This window comes from Malurus melanocephalus, unplaced genomic scaffold (assembly GCF_030028575.1).
Source record: "Malurus melanocephalus ecotype Western Australia unplaced genomic scaffold, MMel_1.1 scaffold_54, whole genome shotgun sequence".
NCBI lineage: Eukaryota > Metazoa > Chordata > Aves > Passeriformes > Maluridae > Malurus > Malurus melanocephalus.
The window spans coordinates 395,199-415,555 of record NW_026623286.1 but is presented as its reverse complement, the minus strand read 5'-3'; the positions used below and the strand labels follow the sequence as shown (position 1 = coordinate 415,555).

General features: G+C 36.5%; 1 protein-coding gene across 4 annotated transcripts in view; it reads left to right on the top strand.

Annotated features, from left to right (window-relative positions):
* PIP5K1B (phosphatidylinositol-4-phosphate 5-kinase type 1 beta) overlaps window positions 1-20,357 on the top strand; it is a 93,756-nt gene that overhangs the window by 50,507 nt on the left and 22,892 nt on the right. For all 4 annotated transcript variants that reach the window (XM_057365547.1, XM_057365548.1, XM_057365546.1 and 1 more), the window contains 7 exons: window positions 3,565-3,682; window positions 7,147-7,299; window positions 9,027-9,326; window positions 17,717-17,928; window positions 19,259-19,342; window positions 19,450-19,498; window positions 20,112-20,196. In XM_057365547.1, the coding sequence (XP_057221530.1) occupies window positions 3,565-3,682; window positions 7,147-7,299; window positions 9,027-9,326; window positions 17,717-17,928; window positions 19,259-19,342; window positions 19,450-19,498; window positions 20,112-20,196 (1,001 nt within the window). The remainder of the gene's footprint in view (window positions 1-3,564; window positions 3,683-7,146; window positions 7,300-9,026; window positions 9,327-17,716; window positions 17,929-19,258; window positions 19,343-19,449; window positions 19,499-20,111; window positions 20,197-20,357) is intronic.

Genomic DNA, 20,357 nt, shown 5'->3' with positions numbered 1-20,357 from the left:
TTTCTGGTAGACCTGTGCTTAAACTAGCTGAGAGGGAAATTATATGGTTACCCTCTTTCTATTATGTCCAAAGTACCATTTGGTACATTTAATTTTTTGTCAATAGATCATGGGTATTTTTTTTTGCTCAACTTCAAAGACGAAACTCCCTATACTGATTAAAAATTGTTATATGTAGTGCTTTGCGCATATACTTTAATCCCACTAGAGTGAAACTGTAAAATGCATCAAGAAAATGTGGAGAGAAAGCACAGAATAGATTCTTTTGATAGCTAATAGAGTGGAATGTGAATAATTCTAAATAGGGTAGGGATGTACTTACATCAAGCATTCTGTATTGAGGAATTTGACTTTTTCAGGCAAGAGTGAGGCTATGCTCAATTCATACTTGTCACATGAACTACAAATTGATAAGAAATTGGAAAATTTTTCATTACTGTGGGAAATTACTGKAAGTGAGGGTGCTTTTTCTGTTAAAAGTACCATCAAGAAAACTTSAAAAATTGTTTTCCAGCGTTCTAACAAGAAATTCATGTCAAGCTTGCCTTTTAAATTACAGAAGAGCTTATTGTTGGGATCAGTAAACTATTCTGTTAGGTAGTGAAGCTGAAACTAATTAATACGATTAACAGAAACAGTAGGGTATGATRAAATACTCTGTAGACCTTAAATAGAAGTTATTTTTTGAAGGATGACTTTATAAAGATTAAGGAAACTTGTCTGCATAGTGAAATTGACTGTCGTATCTGTAGTAAAGTAATCTCATGTGCTCTATGGAATTACCCTCTGTGTAAAAGCCATTCCAAAACAATTGCTGYGTTTTGCAATAAATCTACACTTGCTATGCACTATGATGCATCTGCCGACTGAGCATTGGTCATTTTGCTTCATATGCATTTATGAAATGGCTCAGAGCTGTGCTATTATCATAGCAAACCTCCTACCTTCATCTCACCTCAGTGAAGTTCCAGTGACAGTGCATGCTCTGGTACCGAAAGGAATCTATTTGACATGCTTTCACATGAGAAGTTATGGCTGGAAGAAGCAGATTTATTAAAGTATTTAGTACTGAAARGTAGGACTTTTTAAAGTTTAGATGCTTTCTATTCCCTGATAATTATGTGATGCTTCAGTAGAGAACACTCTGTTATGTTCTTGGCTCTATCTTGTGACAATTAAATGCATTTACAACTATGACCTCCGGTTCCGAGTGTAATGTGACCGTCCTCATCATGCACAAAAATTCAATGAGTCACAACCAGCTGTATAAAACTTAATGTCACACAAGCCTGGCAGTGTTCAGAGCAGCTGAAAGGCCTTATGAAAGTGCATTATGAAAGTCTATCTTAAATGTATAATAAAACTACGATCTTTAGCTTGTATCCTACTGATTTCCATTTTTTGGCTCTATAATGGAACAACAAAGCATATGTGGATTTGATTTTGATACTTGGAATYGTACTGTAAAGTGTTTAGTAGATATAAAGAGTTCATTAGGACTGGACAGTCTTCACTCTTACCTGCAGGGTTTAGCACTCCAAGAAGCAGAAGCAATCTATTGGCTTTGCATGAATCATTGGCCTTCCACAACCACATTTTTATGTGTGAATTCCAGACAGAAATTTGGTTGGGTTTTTYCCTTCCTTGTGTCTCCTGTTCAACAGTCTGAAGTCTCATACATTTCTGGAGGCTTTGGATATTTGTATTGCTAAGCATAATGGTACATGTTGCATTTCTGAATAATTTAGCTAGGGTAAATGAGTAACTAAGTGGTGGAAAAGCTGATCTCAGCTACTGTGTCAACTCTTATATTTTTCATTTATCTATTTATCAAACCATTCAGAGACTGGCCAAACTGAATAAGGACAGTAAAACAGAACAGCATTTTAGTCTTATCAAGGGCAGTAGAACAGAACAGCACAACCTTGGAGAAATAAATCAAGGATGTGACTTCGGCAAACAGAAATCATGCAAAAAGCAAGCAGGATGCCAGCTCAGCTCTGCAAGGCTGACAAAGCAGAAGTTATGCACAACAGCGATGTTGCGCTTACTCAAAAGCAGAGCTCGAGGAACAGCAAAGTAAAAAGGACCTCCCAAAGAATATATATATTCTTTATATACATATAAATAAATATATATTTTAAAATATATATATATATGTATAAGGACTTCTGATAAAGGTGTGACTATGTCATAATCAAAGGAAGTGGGGATAGCTAATGAGTATGTAATCAGTGTATAAGATAAAAACTCTGTTCACCCTGCTCTTGAGACACTTGATTAGATGAAAGGTCTTCCGAGTGACCTTTGTGCTGTAATAAAGACCTGCTTTCTAATACCCAGAACTGTGGTAGAGGGTTTCTATCTGACTGATTTCAATATCAAGACTTTGTTTTAAAGGCATTGTTGTTTGTTTTGAAACCATAGTGTAGAACTTTATTGTTCTGCTTTAAAGCCCTCTCTCAGTTTCCATCATAAATGAATCCTTGAAAAAATTTTGGTTTGTTTTGTTTTTTTAAATTTAGCAGCATTTTGCTAATGACCTTTTCCTTTAGCTTAAATGTATTCATCTCGAGACATTTGTAACTGTGGCCTAAAAATACAGTGAAATGATAAATATAAAAAAAGAGCTATGGAGTACAGCACAAACTGAAGGAACTAGAAGCCACAGTGCAGCAGAAAAGCTATGARATAGTCACTACCATAGGAACATGGTGGGATGACCAGAGTGCTGCACTGGATGGCCACAAGCTCTTCAGAAGGGACAGGCAATGAAGGGGAGGTGATGGGGTGGGCTCTGTACATTGGGAACTGTGGCTYTGTATGTGKAYATCATGAGCATTTTGACTGCACAGMGCTCAAGGACAGTGTTTGGGTGCCTGTGGRTGACAATCAGGGAGAAGGCTGACAAGGCAGATATCCTGGGYGGAATCTGCTGTATACCACCCAACCAGGATGAGGAGGTGGATGGATTATTCTGTAATCTGTGCTGGCTGATGTTTCATGTTGATCAGCCCGTGTTCTTGTGGGAAATTTTAACCTGACAGATGTCTGCTGGAAGCTCAACACAGTGGCGAGGAAGGAGTCCAGGAGGTTTCTGGCATGTGTGAAGATAACTTCCCAACAGAGCTGGAAAGTGAGCCTACCAGGGAAGCAGCCCTGCTGGCTACACTGCTTACAAACAGAGAAGGGCTGCTGGGAAATGCTGTGGTTGGAGCTGTCTTGGGCACAGTGGCCATGACACGATAGAGTTTTCAATACTCAGTGAAGTCAGTCTCTCCTGAACTGCAGACCTTGTCCTGTTCAGGTTTAAACATGATCCATATACRTATGCATACAGGTAGTGAAAATAGTAATTTCTTTTAAGGTGAGAAAACACAATTTGCTGGTAGTGTCTCTCACAGACATTTTATTACATAATTAATGGTGATAAAGAGGTTTGTCTGCATTTATTACTCTTTTCTCAGCAGCCAAATGGTCAAGTTAGGCAGTTTGACAGTAAAATGARCTGCTAATAATTGCTCAGTAATTTGGTTGGTGGTTTTTTTTTTTGTTTGCTTTCAGTGAAGGGAGCAATCTTACCCCTGCTCATCATTACCCCGACTTCAGATTTAAGACGTATGCACCTCTTGCCTTCCGCTATTTCAGAGAACTTTTTGGTATCAAGCCTGATGACTATTTGGTAAGAGCTTGCAGTTTTTATTTGAGTTACAAATTACTATAAAGCATGTTAGTTTTATTGCAGAAGAGGATTCTTAAAGAGTGCCCAAATCAGTAAGCAATTTCATGTGTGGAGGAGTATAAAATTAGTAAGTAATCTTTAATGTTTTAGAATCAAAATTTTTCTTTTTTTTTTTGAGATGGTTTGTATAAAAAACCTGCTTTGTTAACTGACTAGAGCAACAAAAATATAATTTTTCTAGAGAAGTTACAATCAGTAGTTGTGTGACCTTTTTCAATTCAGTTCTAATATAATACTTTTGTGTTATTTGTGTTACTTCAWTACAAAGTGATGTCTGCAAATGTTCCTCCTATCTAGCCTTGAGGAACATGAACAGCATACTAAAATGGAAACATTTTAGAATAACTCCTTTGTTCACTCCATTTCATAAATTGTAGACTTATTGTTTCACAGTGTTCAGTGGTTTACMTGAGAGAAATGAAGTTACAAATTTGCTGAACTGTAAAAGCGTGCTTTATTTTACTGCTAGGACAAGTATCCACTATTCCATTTCTCCTGTAGTTGTGCTTTTGTAGTGTACATGCAAAGAGCTGGATTGTCTTCTAGGTGTTTGCCCCACATCCAGTTTGTTTCATGGTAGGTCACCCAGGAAACCTGACTCTTGGTACAAATTAGCAACTTCATAAGTCAAAGTTATAYTATGCACTTTTTGAATGAGTTTTAAAATCTTTTTGGTCTATTATTGATAACTGCTTCCTTAAAACCAAAAAAGAAAAATTGATTAAATGGTTCTGAAACATTACTTAATATATTACTAAATATATTGCTTCTGTTGTGTTCCAGTCTTTTACAATGTTTTTTCTTCCTACGTGGACAATAAATCCGAAAGCAAAATTTATCTGGTTTTGCTTTTATTTAGGTCTCAATGTGGGTGTCTCAATGTGGGTGTCTTAAGTCTTAAGTGCTATGTACGAATTTTGTGTTACTAGTCCTTATGACGATTTGTATAAAAWTAGATAATTAATTTGAATTATAAATGGTAGTAGCAAGGAAAGAAAGTTCTTTAGGAGTTTTATAAAACATAGAATCATAGAATGGTTTAAATTGGAAGTGGCTTATAGATCATTTGGTTCTAACCTCACTGCCATGGGCAGGGATGCCTTCCACTAGTAAAGGCTCTAAGCCCCATCCAGTCTCTTAATGGACATTGCTAGGAATGGGGCATCCACAGCTTCTCTAGGCCACATATTCCAATGCCTTGCCATCCATTGGCCATTCTTAGGGTGGACCAATTCCTTATTCACTGAGTGATCCATCCATCAAATTGATGCCTCTCCAGTTTGGAGACAAGAAGGCCATGTATGACAGTTCACATTATGTAATGTGTTATTTATATTATCTCTTTTTATGGACTTGGCAAAAGATAAAGTATGTAGGCTGTGTTGCCAGATGCTAAAAAGATTGTGCCTCCTAGAGTAAAGCTGTTATCACCTGCAAATTCTTTTCCATCTAAGGAAGCCTTTGCAGTAACAGAAGTTAAAGATTATAGAAAGACTGCATGTTGTGAATAAGATTTGTGGCAGTCAGTTTAAGTACAAAAAGACCATTCCCTGAGGGAAATTCCCAGTAAAGACAACTTGTTGCAGATTCTTTTTTCTCTTGGCACAGCAAAAGACACTARTGGTATGTGGTAAGTAGTAAATGATTGTCCAGTTGTGGCTGAAGGGCAAAAGAAGTAAAATAAGAAGAATAGAAATTAAAGCAAGCATATATGAGTTTACACTCTTAATTTGAAGTGATAAAGCTCCAAGATTTAAAACTTTACCTTTCCCAAGGAGGATGAGTGGTAATGCACTACAGGAATCAGACAGGTTAACAAGGGTAAAATACATTTGAACAACTCATAGGATTAAATTGTCACTGGAAACATCATGGAATACTGTCATTTTGCAAGGAAACTTCTTCATCGTGAGTACTCAATTGTCAGGTTCTTGGGGATTTTCTTACTTTTTGGTTTAGATTTAGCTTTGAGAGGTGTCCAGTCCAAACTAGCTGGGCTTTTGTATAAAAGCATATGGTGGGTAGACTTTTTTACAGAAACGCATACTACYGTAGAATGACCAACACAGAGTGTAGGTCAATGTCTTGTGCTTATGTGAAACTGTTCTATTGAGCTTTAATGTTTAGGATACTTGCTTTCAAATGTTTATCATAGTGACAGTTATTCATGAAGCTTTAAACATTTTGGCAAGAAAAATGTAAGTGCTGCAATACAACTGCTGATTTGGTCTAAAGGTTTGCATTGCTACAGATTGGTATGGTTATGTCTATAGAAATATATGWCTTTCTATGCCATTATGTCTATAGAAAATTGCAGCTGTAGGATTAACAAGAAAGGTATTTTTTCTTAATTGGAACTGAATGGGCTCAGAAGCAGGGAGAGGAACAGGAAATATTTATATATTATTCAAAAGTGTCTTAAAAACTGCAAGCCTTAGCTGGAGTTAGGATTAAAAGATGCATTAAGTCTGTGGACTGAGTCCATAAGTAACATGCATCTCCAGTACAAGTGCTCACAAAAGAACATAATTATTAGATTTTCTTTTATCACTGTTTTCAAATTTAATRTAAAGAGATTTTTCTATGGTTTTGAGCTTAATGTCTACTCTCCACTTAATTTGAATGATGTTTAAATTAGTGGACATTTAATAAATGTACATTAGTCTCTGCGTGATATCTGGTTTGCTAGTAAGGGATAAGTCTTTGGCGTCTTTTTCCTCCTTAATGTGATTGTAATTCTTAAAGTGTCCTGTAGAAGAGAAAGCCTGTCTAAATATGCAAAATAATGGTTCCCCACATCCCAGTTTTTCTTGCTTACTGGTGTTGATTTGTTTTCTGTTTCAAGCAGTTTTCAATCAGAAAAATAGTAAAAAAAWAATTACAATTAGTAGCTATAGCTATGCCAGGATTATTAGTCTAATAGTTTTAATCCAAATTTCACAGAATAGGTTTTGCCTATTTGTCTACAGTGAGAAACCTTTACTCCCAGTGTATTTTTCTACCATTTTTTATCTGTTTCCTTTAAAAATGGATATGGAGACCCAACAGTTGCAGTGAAAATGTGTTGTTAAAGTTTTTGACTCAGGAATTTACTGTGCTGACAGTGTGAGGATCAACTCTTCGGCCTCAACCTCTGGCTTCACGCCAAAGGCGCATCCACCTGTTGCAGTGGAACAAGAAGAGGGATTGTATGCACAGCTGCCAGCTGCCYTTCCACGGTTGCACGGTTGTGCAACATGTCCTGCCAAACCTCAGCCAAATTACTGTGAATCAGTTTGCTGTTCAGCAGCAGTAGTATTGCTACATTATTCTCTTGGGCCTATTTGAACCTGCAGTTCTCTGTATTAAACTTGTGTTTGGGTAATCCATGCTTTGGCAGTGAAAAAAATTTTTGTCTCTTCCAGTACTCAATCTGCAGTGAACCTTTAATTGAATTATCCAAYCCAGGTGCCAGTGGGTCGTTATTCTTTGTAACTAGTGGTGATGAATTCATCATCAAAACAGTTCAACACAAAGAGGCTGAGTTTCTTCAGAAGCTCTTGCCAGGTTATTATATGGTAAGTAATTGAAGATTGTATTTCACCTCTATTTCTCCTGTTTCATGTCACATTCCTGAAAACTCAGCTTCATTTGTTTTGTAATATTTCATTTGGTTTGTCTGTATTTTTTGTAATATTTTTTACATTTTTACCTGCCTTTCTACTTCATGCTCCACACACAACAGAAAAAAATAGATATAAACCAAAAAAGATATTTAAGATAAGAATTAGTGCTTTTTTAGCATTCAAGATGAAGCTTAATGTCACCATCTGATTTGATACCAAACTTTGCTTCTAATAAGCTAGTAACAAAATAAGGTTTCTAAATTTCTAATTCCGTTTTTTTCTCCATTTTGTGTTTGTCTACCCTTTGCATTTCACTCAGAGTGGACAAAGAAACTAGACCGGTCAGTTTCACTTTTGTTTCCAACTACTTCTGATTTCCATTCTTATGTATTAAAGCAATAATGTCAAAGATATTTTTATCTATATAATTTGTTCAAAACTTAATATTTAAATTGAGCTTTTTGATGGCTAATTCTAAGTTCATTGTGTTGGGTTTTATGTATCATCAGAACGGAAAACAATTGATTAAAAGTAAGTAGATTTTCTTTTTTCCTTAAGGAAAGCCACTTATAAAAATGACCAGAGTCTTCTGGTGGTATGTGAGACTTTGTATTATTAGACCTGTGACTCAGTTTCTTTTCTTGCTTTGTTTTCTGAAGTAAATACTTGAAAATTACCCTCTCACTTGTACTAAAGATGAGGAATGTTGTCATCATTACACTAAAGTTACCTAGATTCACTGTGTGTAAAAAAAAAAAACGGTGTGTACTGACACATCAAAAAGGACAGTGTGGCAGGTACTTTTTTTTGTTGTTTCTAGTCATGATAATCTGCTCGGCATAATTTTGGGTTGTTACAAGTATACATAAGGCCAATTTGTGTTGTTTCTGGGAAATTTCTTCTCACAGCTAGGCGATAGTTTCCAAAGGAAAAWACTTCAATCACTGTGATTACTTTCTGTGAAAGTACTTGCTTCTGATAGTTGTATGTGGTGGCTTAGTAATCATGTAAAACCTGAAGTAACTTTTCCCCTTCTTGCTTTTTCATGCCAATGACTGAGAGCAGTTGTACTTGGAGGATTTTCTCTCTCGCCTCTGTTGTCCTCTCCTACCTAATTTTTTTGCCTGCTGTGGAATTTGGATTATATCACACTTTTCTGTTCTGATGGTCAGTTGTGGTTCTGCTATGACCTCACACTCCTTTAGTTGTTTGGCACTAACCCTCAATRTGTGAAGCCTCATGAAGAAAGGGGTACTGTTTTTCAGAATCCAAGTCAAGATGATTTGAAATACATTTGACCCAAACTCCTTCCAGCAGGTGAAATACAAGGGTTGTTCAGGTCAGAAAAAAATAAATCTATGGGATGCTTTTAGGCCTGGCCCAGTCTGCTATTTATTGTGAGAAAGAGAAACCTTGCATAAATGCAGTTACTGCACTGCTCTTGGTAGATGGAAATTCCTGGCAAAAAAGCAGTGGCTATACTAGCCTTCTGAAACAGAAACCCACGAAGAAAATCAACTGTTGGAGAAACTATTCTAAATAAGAAAACAATCACAATTTTCTTCATGTTTATTAACGTCCTCTCTCATTAAAAAAACCAACAAAACAAACAACCCTTTCTTAAGCATGGAAGTTCATTGAAAATAGATGTATTTAAAAATATCTCTTTTTTGTTTTAGAATCTGAACCAGAATCCAAGGACTCTTCTACCCAAATTTTATGGGCTGTACTGTGTTCAGTCTGGAGGCATTAATATTAGAATTGTTGTCATGAACAATGTTTTGCCACGAGCCTTGAAAATGCATTTCACATATGACTTGAAAGGCTCCACCTACAAACGGAGAGCATCAAGAAAAGAGAGGGAGAAGTCCAACCCTACATTCAAAGACCTGGACTTCTTGCAAGATATGCATGAAGGATTGTATTTTGACTCTGAAACACACAGTGCACTAATGAAAACACTACAGCGTGACTGTCGAGTGAGTAAAAATTATTGGCTGTTTAAAATTCTGTGTTCTCATCTGCTCTCAATTTGCTTAGTATATGTTGTTTAACCTCCTTTTGTTTTACATGTTATTTAATGAGGGAAAACTACGTAAGGTCAGTGAAGAAGCCTGTGTTTTAGTTAAGCTGTTGTTGTGTTAAGCTGAGATCATAGAGTCATAGAATAGAATGTCCTTATACTTCTTGAATACCAACAGGGCAGGGACCTCGAGCACTTCCCTGGGGAACCCATTCTAGAGCTTGACCACTAAAAAACTTCTTATATCCACTCTGAACCTCCCTAATGCAGCTTTAAGCTGCTCCCTTGCATCCTACCACCAGGCACCCAGAWATCAGCCCCACCCTTTCTGCACCACCATAAATAGGCAGTGATTCATTCCCCCCACTCAGTCACCTCTAAGCTAGGCAAAACTAATACATTCATCTGCTCCTCACAAGTCATACCCTGTAGTTTTTCCACCACTTTTGTTTCCCTCCTTTGGACACATTCTAGTATTTTATATCCTCCTTACGCTGTAGAGACCCAAACTGCACGCAGTTCTTGAGGTGAGTGCTGAGYGTAGTGGGACAATCATCTCTTTCAGACCAGTTGGCTATTCTGTGCTCAGTGCACCCCAGGGTACAGCTGGCCATTCTGGCCATCAAGGCACASTGCTGACTCACTGAGTTTGTCATCTGGCACAACCCTAAGTTCCAGGGCTATCCCTCTATTTCTCTGTACATCCAGGATTACACTGATCCTTCTGTGGCAGTAAAGATTAATGCAGGGATGAAGTCCAGTAKATTTAATGATTATGATTATTATTCTTATTATTTCCATTAATCTGGAGATTTTAATTATTTTTTCTGAAGGCATAAATAGCCCTGTGGGACCATTGTTACATATGATAAAACTGTTTGTAGAGCTGCTGTGACTCTGTCTCTYGGTAAGCTAGAAATGGAAAGGCAGGCCTAGTGGCAGCAGTCTTATTTCTAGAGCAAAGTAATTTCTTCCTCAGATGAAAAGTAGTGCTGTCCATGTAACATTTTCAGGGTAGGAGAGGGATACGTATCATTGCTYTTTTCGAGGATTTTGGGGAATGGAATCAGTTCCTCTTATGGATACAGAGAATTGYGGTAAAATAGATTTTTTTTTAATTTCTGTAGCATGGGTAAAAAAATATAAAGTAGGAAAAAGGAGACTCCAGATCTCTCAGCTTCCCAGGATYCACAGAGCTATGAGACAGAAAAAAATTGCTTTGTCTGAGGGGAATCTTAAGAATTTAATAATAAAAAAGCAAAATGTCTATTCTGAACTCACCACATAGAAGAAACATGCTGAATATCAGAGTTTGTTGTTCACTGCCACCTGTGGTGCAAGATGGAAAGCATTGTTTTTGCTGTTGAATAGATTTTTTTGTTTAACTATCACAGAAGTCTGCAATGCCTTGTGATTGGTTTGTAAAGCTGTGTGACCTAATGTTCAGCTGCATATTCAGCGTGAGACATTTATCTAACACCAAACATTGTTGTTTCTGTAGCCTCTTGCARTATTTCCTGAGCTCCTACGATGCGTGATGACACAGAATGCATCAGTAAGTCGCATCTGGGGATCTGGATGCCTTTCTGAGCATCCCCCACTTGTCCAAGGTTTCTTATCCAGTCAAAGCCTAGGGGAATCTATTGTATTGGAAATAATAAAGGAAATCTAAAAGAGGGAACTGGACTGAAAAGTAAAAACAAGAATCAATAATTTAATTGTTTTGCATAAAGAGATTCTTACTGGTTCTCTGGAAGTCTGGGGAAATTCCTGCTACATGTTATTTGAGTCCTGAACTAATACAATTCTTTTCAGTGTRTAATCTTAGATTAACAACTTTAAAGTTAGTCTAGAGTTCCAAAAGGGCCAGCTAAATTTCAAAAGTATTAAATGTAAAGAAGAAAATTATCCTACAGTAATCCGTGTATACACATAAATAAAGTATATGTCTGTGCGTATCAGTAGATGTATGTACATAAACACACTGAAGGTTATATGCATACAATAAAAAATWACCTGGCATTTTTTTCTGTTCAAATAAGTCTTACCCTGTCTTGTAAAACAGAGGGAGCAGATGCTGTTTTCTTTCATGCAGCTGAATTTGCTCATCAAATGAGTTTGGATCTGACTACCTGCCTTTTGCTTATGCCTTTAAAAAGACTAGAAATAGTCCATCTATTTAATGAAAAGGACATCAGTCTTGCCTCTGTTTTTTTCTGCGCATGTGGTGTTTGGATGGGTACTTWGCATGAGTGATAAGTGATCAGCTTTCTAGGTCTTCAAATTTGTCATCTCTTTTTACTGCTACTCCAATGCAAGAAAATTAATGTAGTCAGTTGAAATTAAAAGTTCACTTAAGAAAGAAAATGTTTAATCTTTCCAGTATTTGAGGACTAAGAAATTCTCTTCTGTGTTGCTTAAATTTGGATTATATTTCCACTGTTCATATCAATCAGAATCAGGAAGCAATAGACTTTTCTCCTGCTTCTTTAATGTAAGCATCCCTGCTGCTAGCCCCTCTCCTGCTCAAGCTCTATCACTAAGTTCAAAGGCCTGGCAGAACTTCCTGGTGATGAAAAAAGGCAGTGATGGGGATCTGCTATGGTTTATGACTGCTGTCACTGAAACTTCTGCCCCATTCAGCAATGGGGCCACATTTTTATTGGTCAGCCTTTTCCCACTAGCAGTAGAAGCTTTTCTTTGTTTCTTGATATTCCTTGCCAATCTCAACTCTATCTGGACTTTGGCTTCCTTGACCGTAGCTGCCATCCCTAGATGCCCAGGTAGAGTTTCTCTATTCCTTCTTTGTAGCCTGTCCTGTGTGCTGCCTTTTCTCATCCAAGGTGTGTTGTGGCTCTCTTGCTTAGTTGAACTGTCCTCTTGCTCAGCTGACACAGACCACCTCGACAGCTGACACAGAGCTCCTTCCCCAGGGAATGGAGTGCTGCAATGGTGGACTACTGCTGGAGTATCAATTACAGTCTGTCACACCTCCCTGCAGTGCTGGTGAGGAGATGCCTGACCTGCTCAATTAGAGAATGGAGCTGAGTGGCTTGTGGTAATCCCTTGTCGGCTGTTGCCTCCAGATTATCTGCATTGGGGCAGGTACAGGTTGAGAACACTGTTCAGCTCCTGTTTTCCCTGCTTGTTCACACCTGATGTGACAGTGTCTGAAAACTCTGCTCACAGATAATTTTGCAGTTTTTGCCCCTTAGGCGAACCAAGGAGTATAACATTACAGTGTTCCTAAAGATGGAGCATTCATGAATTTATCATACATACAATGTGCACAATTGAAAATTTGAACCAGCTGTCAGATTCCAGACTATTGCTGCGACTACTGTAGCCATCCTATGCTTGCCTTGTTGCAGAAGTAGTAACAATTAAACAAATTGTGACTGTGCAGTTTTTAAGAACAAAAAAAAAWTTCAAAATTTTTTCAAGTTTTTACTATTGAAAAATTAGTGGCTTTTCAGAGTCTGCATTTTACCTTTTTGGCAAAGAACACTGGACTTTTCTGAGGAAATTACACTTTAAAAGTGACTAACAAAGAAGCTTGTTAAGACAAGAAAATTCAAAATTGCATATAAAGAGGGTCATATCTCCTAAGTTTGAGGTTTGAGTTTTAGTCTGTTGTTTTAGTCAGTTGCTGCAAAAGTTTTATGGAATGAACGGACACCTGTTTTGTGCTGTAGCAACTGGGACAGAGACCTTGTATGACTATATTTATTCACAGAATTTTTCAAATCCCTTAGTGGTATGCGTGGCATGTGTCACAGTTTTTTGCCTTTTTAATGCTTCAATTGATCAAAAYAGATATTTCTTTAACCCAAATAATTTCAGTGATGCATTATACAGCATATCCTTGCATACAGTAGTAGTGTTGGCATAACTTAATGAAATATTGAACTACAGCATGGGACAGAAATAAAAGATGGCACAGTGTGGCATGGAGATGGAGAATGTACTAATCTTACATGAACAGCTCTTTGTCAAAAATGGTAGTTTGAGGAAAATGACCATAGCATGATGATGTAGATCTCTTGTATCTGTATATATTATCACTCCTGTAGTATCAATTGACATCAGAAATTTCTAGTTACTTTTACTTTTAAAATCAGAATCCAGGTTGTTAGTTTTTGGAGTGCTAGTTGACAACATATTTTGACAATTCTGTTGAAATGGGAAGTGAATCCACATATGCTTCGGTGGGAATGTGGTGATTCATTTTCTCGGAATAGATTTATTCTGAACCAGATCCATTTTTGGGCATTGACATTTGTGCACGTGTTCCTAAGAAATGCTTATTTTGTGAGATCGTCCTTTAATTTGTGTATTTTTCATATAGATCCTTATGCTGAAGTGTAATTATTGATTTATTGTGAAATCAATCTTCTTTCTATTGGGTTAATTCCTATGTCCCTTTTCCAAAATGCTTGTAGGAGAGGAAATACTTCCTTGCATGATAGCTTTTAGTACCTGCATTTCATAAGCTTGTAATTTCTTTCCTTTTGAGTAGTATTTTTCTTGACCCTTTCATGGAAATTATCTGATAACTTTTTTGCATGCTATTTTGCATGGATAGCAAATGTAAATGCAGATTTCTTGGTTAGTGCATAGTTTGGGCTGGCTGCATGTAAAATAAAAATGACATATCAGTGTAGAAATACTTGTTTTGCTTTGTTAATTGTAGGCAAGGATAGTGGAGCGTAACCATATCTAAGATGATTCACAGCATACTTTAACATCTGATTAGCTCTGAGAAAAAAAAATCTGATTCACCGAGTTAATTTTTCATGGTCTGGAACAACATATTTTGTGATGCCATTTTGCCATGAGTTTTTGTGTGGTATGAAATAAAATAGTGTTTAAGGCTACAAGGGGTGAGTGACACTTGCCATCTGGAGGTTTTCAGAGCAGCTGAAGTCATCCTTGCGAGCAGTACTGGGTGACCAAGTGACAACACTGTGTTGACTAAATCTGTGTAGCTAGTGAATTAACGCCTATATAAATACTATCAAGATGAACCATTTACTGTCATGTTAATGAGCCAAAGGTTTACTTATCATGATCAAACACAATACTTACTTGTTAGTCACAGCATAGTTAAGACCATTCTTGCTGAAACCTCACAGTGCTATTTTGCTAGCAAGGTGCATATCAGAATGGTTACATGACCAAAGATAGAGCTTTTTCCTCCCTTTAGCTACACAGGTAGTGTATTTCTAGGAGTTAATGTCAGTTTCTAGTGATCTCATATGGATAGAGTCAGGTGTTTTTCAAGCTTTCTCCTTTTGACTATAGCTATGAATATAGCTGTGTAATTCGAGTGGATTTTTTTTCATTAGATTAGGTTATTATTTTTATCCTTTTGTAGCAAAAAACTTGCTGCATCTTAAAAGCAGCTCTAAAATCATCAAAATTGTCTGCAAATGAACCTCAGCACAGGAAAAGCCTTGAGCCATTTATGTTCTCATAGAATGCGGCATGTCCAGAAATGTCTCGATGTTCTGCATTTTGTAACCTGTCCTTGTTGAACCAATATTATTTTGTACAGCTCTGTGCGCAAAATGTTGCTTACRTATTAAAAAATTGTGACAATTTGGTATTTTAAATATTCATAAAGATTCATATGTGAGAACCCCTCAGATATATGCAGCTGTAAATCTTACTGATTTACTTTTATCAAGAAGTAAAACTGCTATCTCAATATAGACTGAGGAGTTTGAACACAAAGTAAGTTTTTGTTGAGTGCTGATTTATGAGATTCTTCGTTGTTATTCTGGTTAACTATTTCTTACCAGAAGTTTCATTAGAAAACGGGGAACGAAATATATTTAGATATGGTCACAAAGGTTCATTTGCGTAAGGAGTGGTTGGTTTGGTTATCACATTACTAAGGGGAGGTAATCAGAACTGTGTATCAAACCTGTAGGCAGACAGGGCCAGATCATGTCATGATAAGCTGAAGACACTTTGTGGACAGAACAATGCTGTCTCTGAGTAGGGCTGTGAACAGAGTGTCTGGGGTGAAAAGGCTACAGTTCATATGCTAGGTGCTGTTTGTAAGAATCCATACTGCACTTAATCCACTGGGATGTGAAAGTATTTCAGTCTGATAATGAACTGGAATAACAAAATAACTACTTGGTTTTATGATTTTTTTCAGTAATCCTACGTCAAAATCATAAATTTTCAAAGAATAGTGTGTTGTACGGTACAAGTAGTGTGCATTTAAGTGATGAATTGATGTAGTCAGAAGGATTAATATCATCACATRAGAAGTCCCTGTGGAAGAAGCAGCACATTACACCACAGCCTCCCATGAGGCTACATTCAGTCCTAGACCTAGGTTATGTAATTAGTACAGTAAAATCATCATGTGTCTAATGCGACCTAATTCAAAACGCATTAAAGAATATGTTGAAGGCACAGCTGTCAGCAGAAGTTTATAAACAWAAAATAAAAGTGTCAATGCCTTTCCCAAGCCTGAATAGTTACTGTAATCTGGTTCTGAATGAACAGTGTGGCTTACTGTACTACTAAGGTGTTATTTTTCAGCCTATGCAGAATTTACTTCCATTTTGATGACACACATTCAGTGATTACATATTTTTAATGAATATATTATATTGTAATTTCTTCTTTAAAAAGTCTGAGTAAAGGGTAGCAATAAGTAAGCAATTAAGAAAATTAGAATTTTTTTGCTACTACATGCTGTTGTACCTGTTAGCTGTGCTATTTTTGCAATTTATGATTTAAACCATCAACATTGCCACACAATGCACAATAAAATTTCAGAATCTTGTGGTGTGGTACTTTAGAATACTCTTTTTTGTTGTGTCTGAAACCCRTTGTGATTTCTGTCATCAGAAGATGGAGAGTATTAAAGGCACACATTAGCAGCCTTTTTCTTATTCCGTTTGAACTAAAGCACCACTGTGTAGGATCATTCTGTGCAAGAGTAAACCTACAATGTCTTAAAGTCATCCTTTGAGTCTGAAAATCAGAGTGAGGTTGTGCCTTTCTGCACTTAGATTGCAGTGTGTTATGCTTTGTTTCAGCACTGTTTGTTGCTTTCTGAACAATGAGTGTTTTTTCCAACAATTAGGGTAAGTGGCATGAAAACATTACAAGACATACAGATCCATACTAAGTTAGTGATTTACTGCCAGTTGTTTTTTAGACCTGCACAGGTGCTAAAATTGCACGTTTTTAAAGAGAAGAGATGTTTCTGCTTAACCAAAAATATTTATGCTTGGATAATCTTCATCAAAATTATGCGCCTGGAGTTACTGCTCTGTCATCTCTGTAAAATCACTGTTTTTCTCATTCATGTAAAAGTCCTACTATTGAATCTTGATATTACACTATTGTCCTAGGGCACTATGTGCCAAAACATMTCGTTAATCACTACTGAGCTACATGAGGTGATGGAGAGGTGAGTGGCATAGCATATCCCTCCTGGTTGCTAGTGGTGTYCCTCCCTCCACTTGGCACTACTATTGGGTAAGACATTTAACACAGTTGCTGTCTGTGAGCAGTTTMGTTATACTACTAGATGTAATCACAGCTTGCTTTAGCTCATGTTTGGGTATTGACTTGAACTGTACTGCCTTTGACAGTATGACAGCAGGCCAGATTTCATTATGGTGTAGCTGACTAAAARTAAATGAAACTACATATGCACGGGAAAAGAAGGGAAATTGACTGCAGCCAGAGACAGGAATGGTTGGTACAACTAGAAGAAAAGTCTGGTTAATTAAGTTATGCTTCAGAAGTAAAACTTGTCCTGTGAGTTCAAATAGGCCCTATTTAGCCTAGCAGAGAGGTGCATGATTTTTGTACTCCAGTCGCATTAACTGCTAAAGAGAGGGTGGTAGCAAATTTTTTTTCTGACATTTCAAAATTCTCCAAGAATACRCTTTCTGTTATGAACAGGAGGTGGAGGGGAGATAAGAGACTTGTATAGACAAAAACCTCAGGAAGGTCTGGAACATGGATTAGAAATTCCTTTTAAAAGTCTATTGTTCATGAGTATGTGATGGAACCATTAACTGATTGTTTGCTACAAATGAAAATGTGCTGCCCAGAATTATCTTCTGTGACTACAAAATAACATCAGGTTACATCTCACCTATGCATCTTTCTTTCTCTCTTGTAACAAGTGCATTGAGCTAATTAGATAACTAGCACTTTGACTTATGTGGGGGAGTAAAAGGTTTTTGACTGCAATTTCACCCATTTTCCTGATAAGAGAAGCTTATGCCTTGAAAGCCTGTTTTCCCTTAGCTTTGCAAAATGCTGCTTTGTTTTTTCAGTGTAGCCATTTCTTCCTGTCGGTAGGTTCTTGAAAGTTTCAAGATCATGGATTACAGTCTGCTTTTGGGGATCCACATATTGAACAGTAACATGAAGGAAAAGGAAGGAGAGTGCTCCCAGAGCACATCAGATGCAAAACGTCATGGAGGGCAGAAAGTTCTCTATTCCACAGCCATGGAATCTATACAGGGCCCTGGGAAGTCAGGAGACTCCGTCTCCACAGAGACAACAAATACGTAAGTACCATAACCTGCTTTTAAAATTACTATTTAAACTATTTAGAACTATTAACAGGCAAAACATCCGTAAGTATGCTGCATTCCAGGATGTGAAAGATTGAGGGKTTTTTTTTTCCCCAAAAGCTGCATCATCAATATTTGMCACAGAGCATGAAATTGAAATCTTGATTAATAGATAGATCATCTTTAAATACATRGCAGCATGATAGTTCAGGGTGACTTATGTATGCACAAGTGCATTCTTATATAAAGGAGATATTATTAAACAACTAATACAAGAGTCACAGCTATAATCTAATTTTAACTGGAAGCAGCCTGGTGAGACCTAATAAGAAGAAAACTATAAATTAACATTGAAATGGATATTCCTACAGCAGTTGTTTTCATCTTGAAATACTAAATTCAATACATAGAATGATATCATCAACCACTGAAGTGCAGACACATATGATATTTCCTGAGATTAAGAACTGCTTAAGAGGATTTTCTCTTTTGTGTCTAACAAAAACTTCAGTAGAAATTTGGATAAAAAGACAATAGTTATTCTATTGTTTCCTTCATAATATATTAAGTGCTGATGAGGGCTTTATCTTCACCATTCAGCATTGTATATAATCCGTCCCTCACTATAATAAGGATTTAATTTAAAATTAAGGATGTACTTTTCTCCTGGTTCTCAAGGAAGTGTAGATAAATACATGATAATGATAATGATTTCTAATGATATAGAAATATATGCTTAAACCTACAGCAAACAAATGGGTGAATTATTATATTTAGCATTCATAGAGAGTTTTCAGATGTTGAGAGCTCTAGAATATAAATTAATGCTTTATTTCACTCAGTTTTTACAACTCACATTCACACAGAAGATGGTCAATGCTGTCGTACGATGGCAGAGGTGTAGCACTAGCTGCCATCCTGGACTCCCACATCACTTGAGCTAATATAGTGCTACTCAGATCCTGACAAATTGAGTCCTTCCTTGGCTCCCTTATCTAAAGTCACTTAATTTCCTTAGCAATAAACTGATAAACACTTCTTTCCAATTTTCAGATCATCTGAATATTTCCAGTTCTATCTAAGAAGTATATTAAAATACCCCTCCTTTTTTGATGGTGGATATTTACCACTGAATCCCAGATACTTCAGATTTTCTGTTTAAAATCAATTGCATGCTAAGTGACTCACAGTTGACAGACTTTGCACTGTGGCATCTGGCTTTAATGTTGTTCATTCCTTTGGGTTTGCAGCTGGGTTCAGTTCAGCTGGTAACTGGTGATGAAAAATATCTTAAAACATATTTTAACTACATTGTTTCTCTCAGAATGGGAGGTATTCCAGCCAAAAGCCATAAAGGAGAAAAGCTGCTTCTATTTATGGGTATTATTGATATTCTCCAATCTTACAGGTGAGTTGAACTTCAATTTTCAATGAAGTTTCACTGAATAAGATGAAATTACTCATAAAAGGGGAAATTTTGCAAAGAGGTTCTGATTTCGTGTTTTATATACTTAGGTTAATGAAGAAGCTGGAACATTCTTGGAAAGCACTTGTTTATGATGGGGTAAGTAGATTTAATTATTTTTTTMAACTCCTGATATTTTAGATAATGGAACTTTGACACATGTTGASCAGGAAAAAACTGGCTCTGGTATATTTGTAGTTTAACATTGTCATGTGGCTTGAGCTACCACTGAAATCTTCCCAATACATGCTCTGATCTTATTTGTTGAGCTTTCAAATTACTAATATTTGCTATATATTTACTAAATAATTGCTAAATATTTACTAAATATTGCTAAATATTACTAATATTTACTATATCAAACTAATATTATGAGCTTGTCCATACAGCTTACACAAGAGTAGCCACTTAGTAAGACACTGATGAACCTCTAACTGAAAAATATACATTATTTGAAAAAAAAATATTTCAAATGCTTGCAAGATTTTGKAGGATATAGCTGTATCATTCCTAACTCATGATTTCATAAATGAAATACTCAAACAGTTGAAGAGTTAACCTTTAAAAGGGAAAAAAATTGTAATGATTTACTAGTTTTGACTGTGCCTGAAATGTATAATATAGTTCACCTGAGGTGTCCAGCTTCTTTCTTGACACCATACTTGTGATTTACTTATGGAAAATGTGACCGARACCTTTTTCAATTTTGTAGGATACTGTTTCAGTTCATCGACCAAGTTTTTATGCAGACAGATTTTTAAAGTTTATGAATGCAAGAGTTTTCAAAAAAGTTCAAGGTAAGGAAGTAGTGAGTTCCACTCTTAAATATTTTGATAATCATAGCTTTATAATGCTCCTGTCTTGGTAGTAAAACAAGCCTTTCTTCAATGCCATATAGCACCTTAATAGTTCCAATTAAGAAACTAAATTTCTGGGAAGTTAGTACTATAATAGTAAA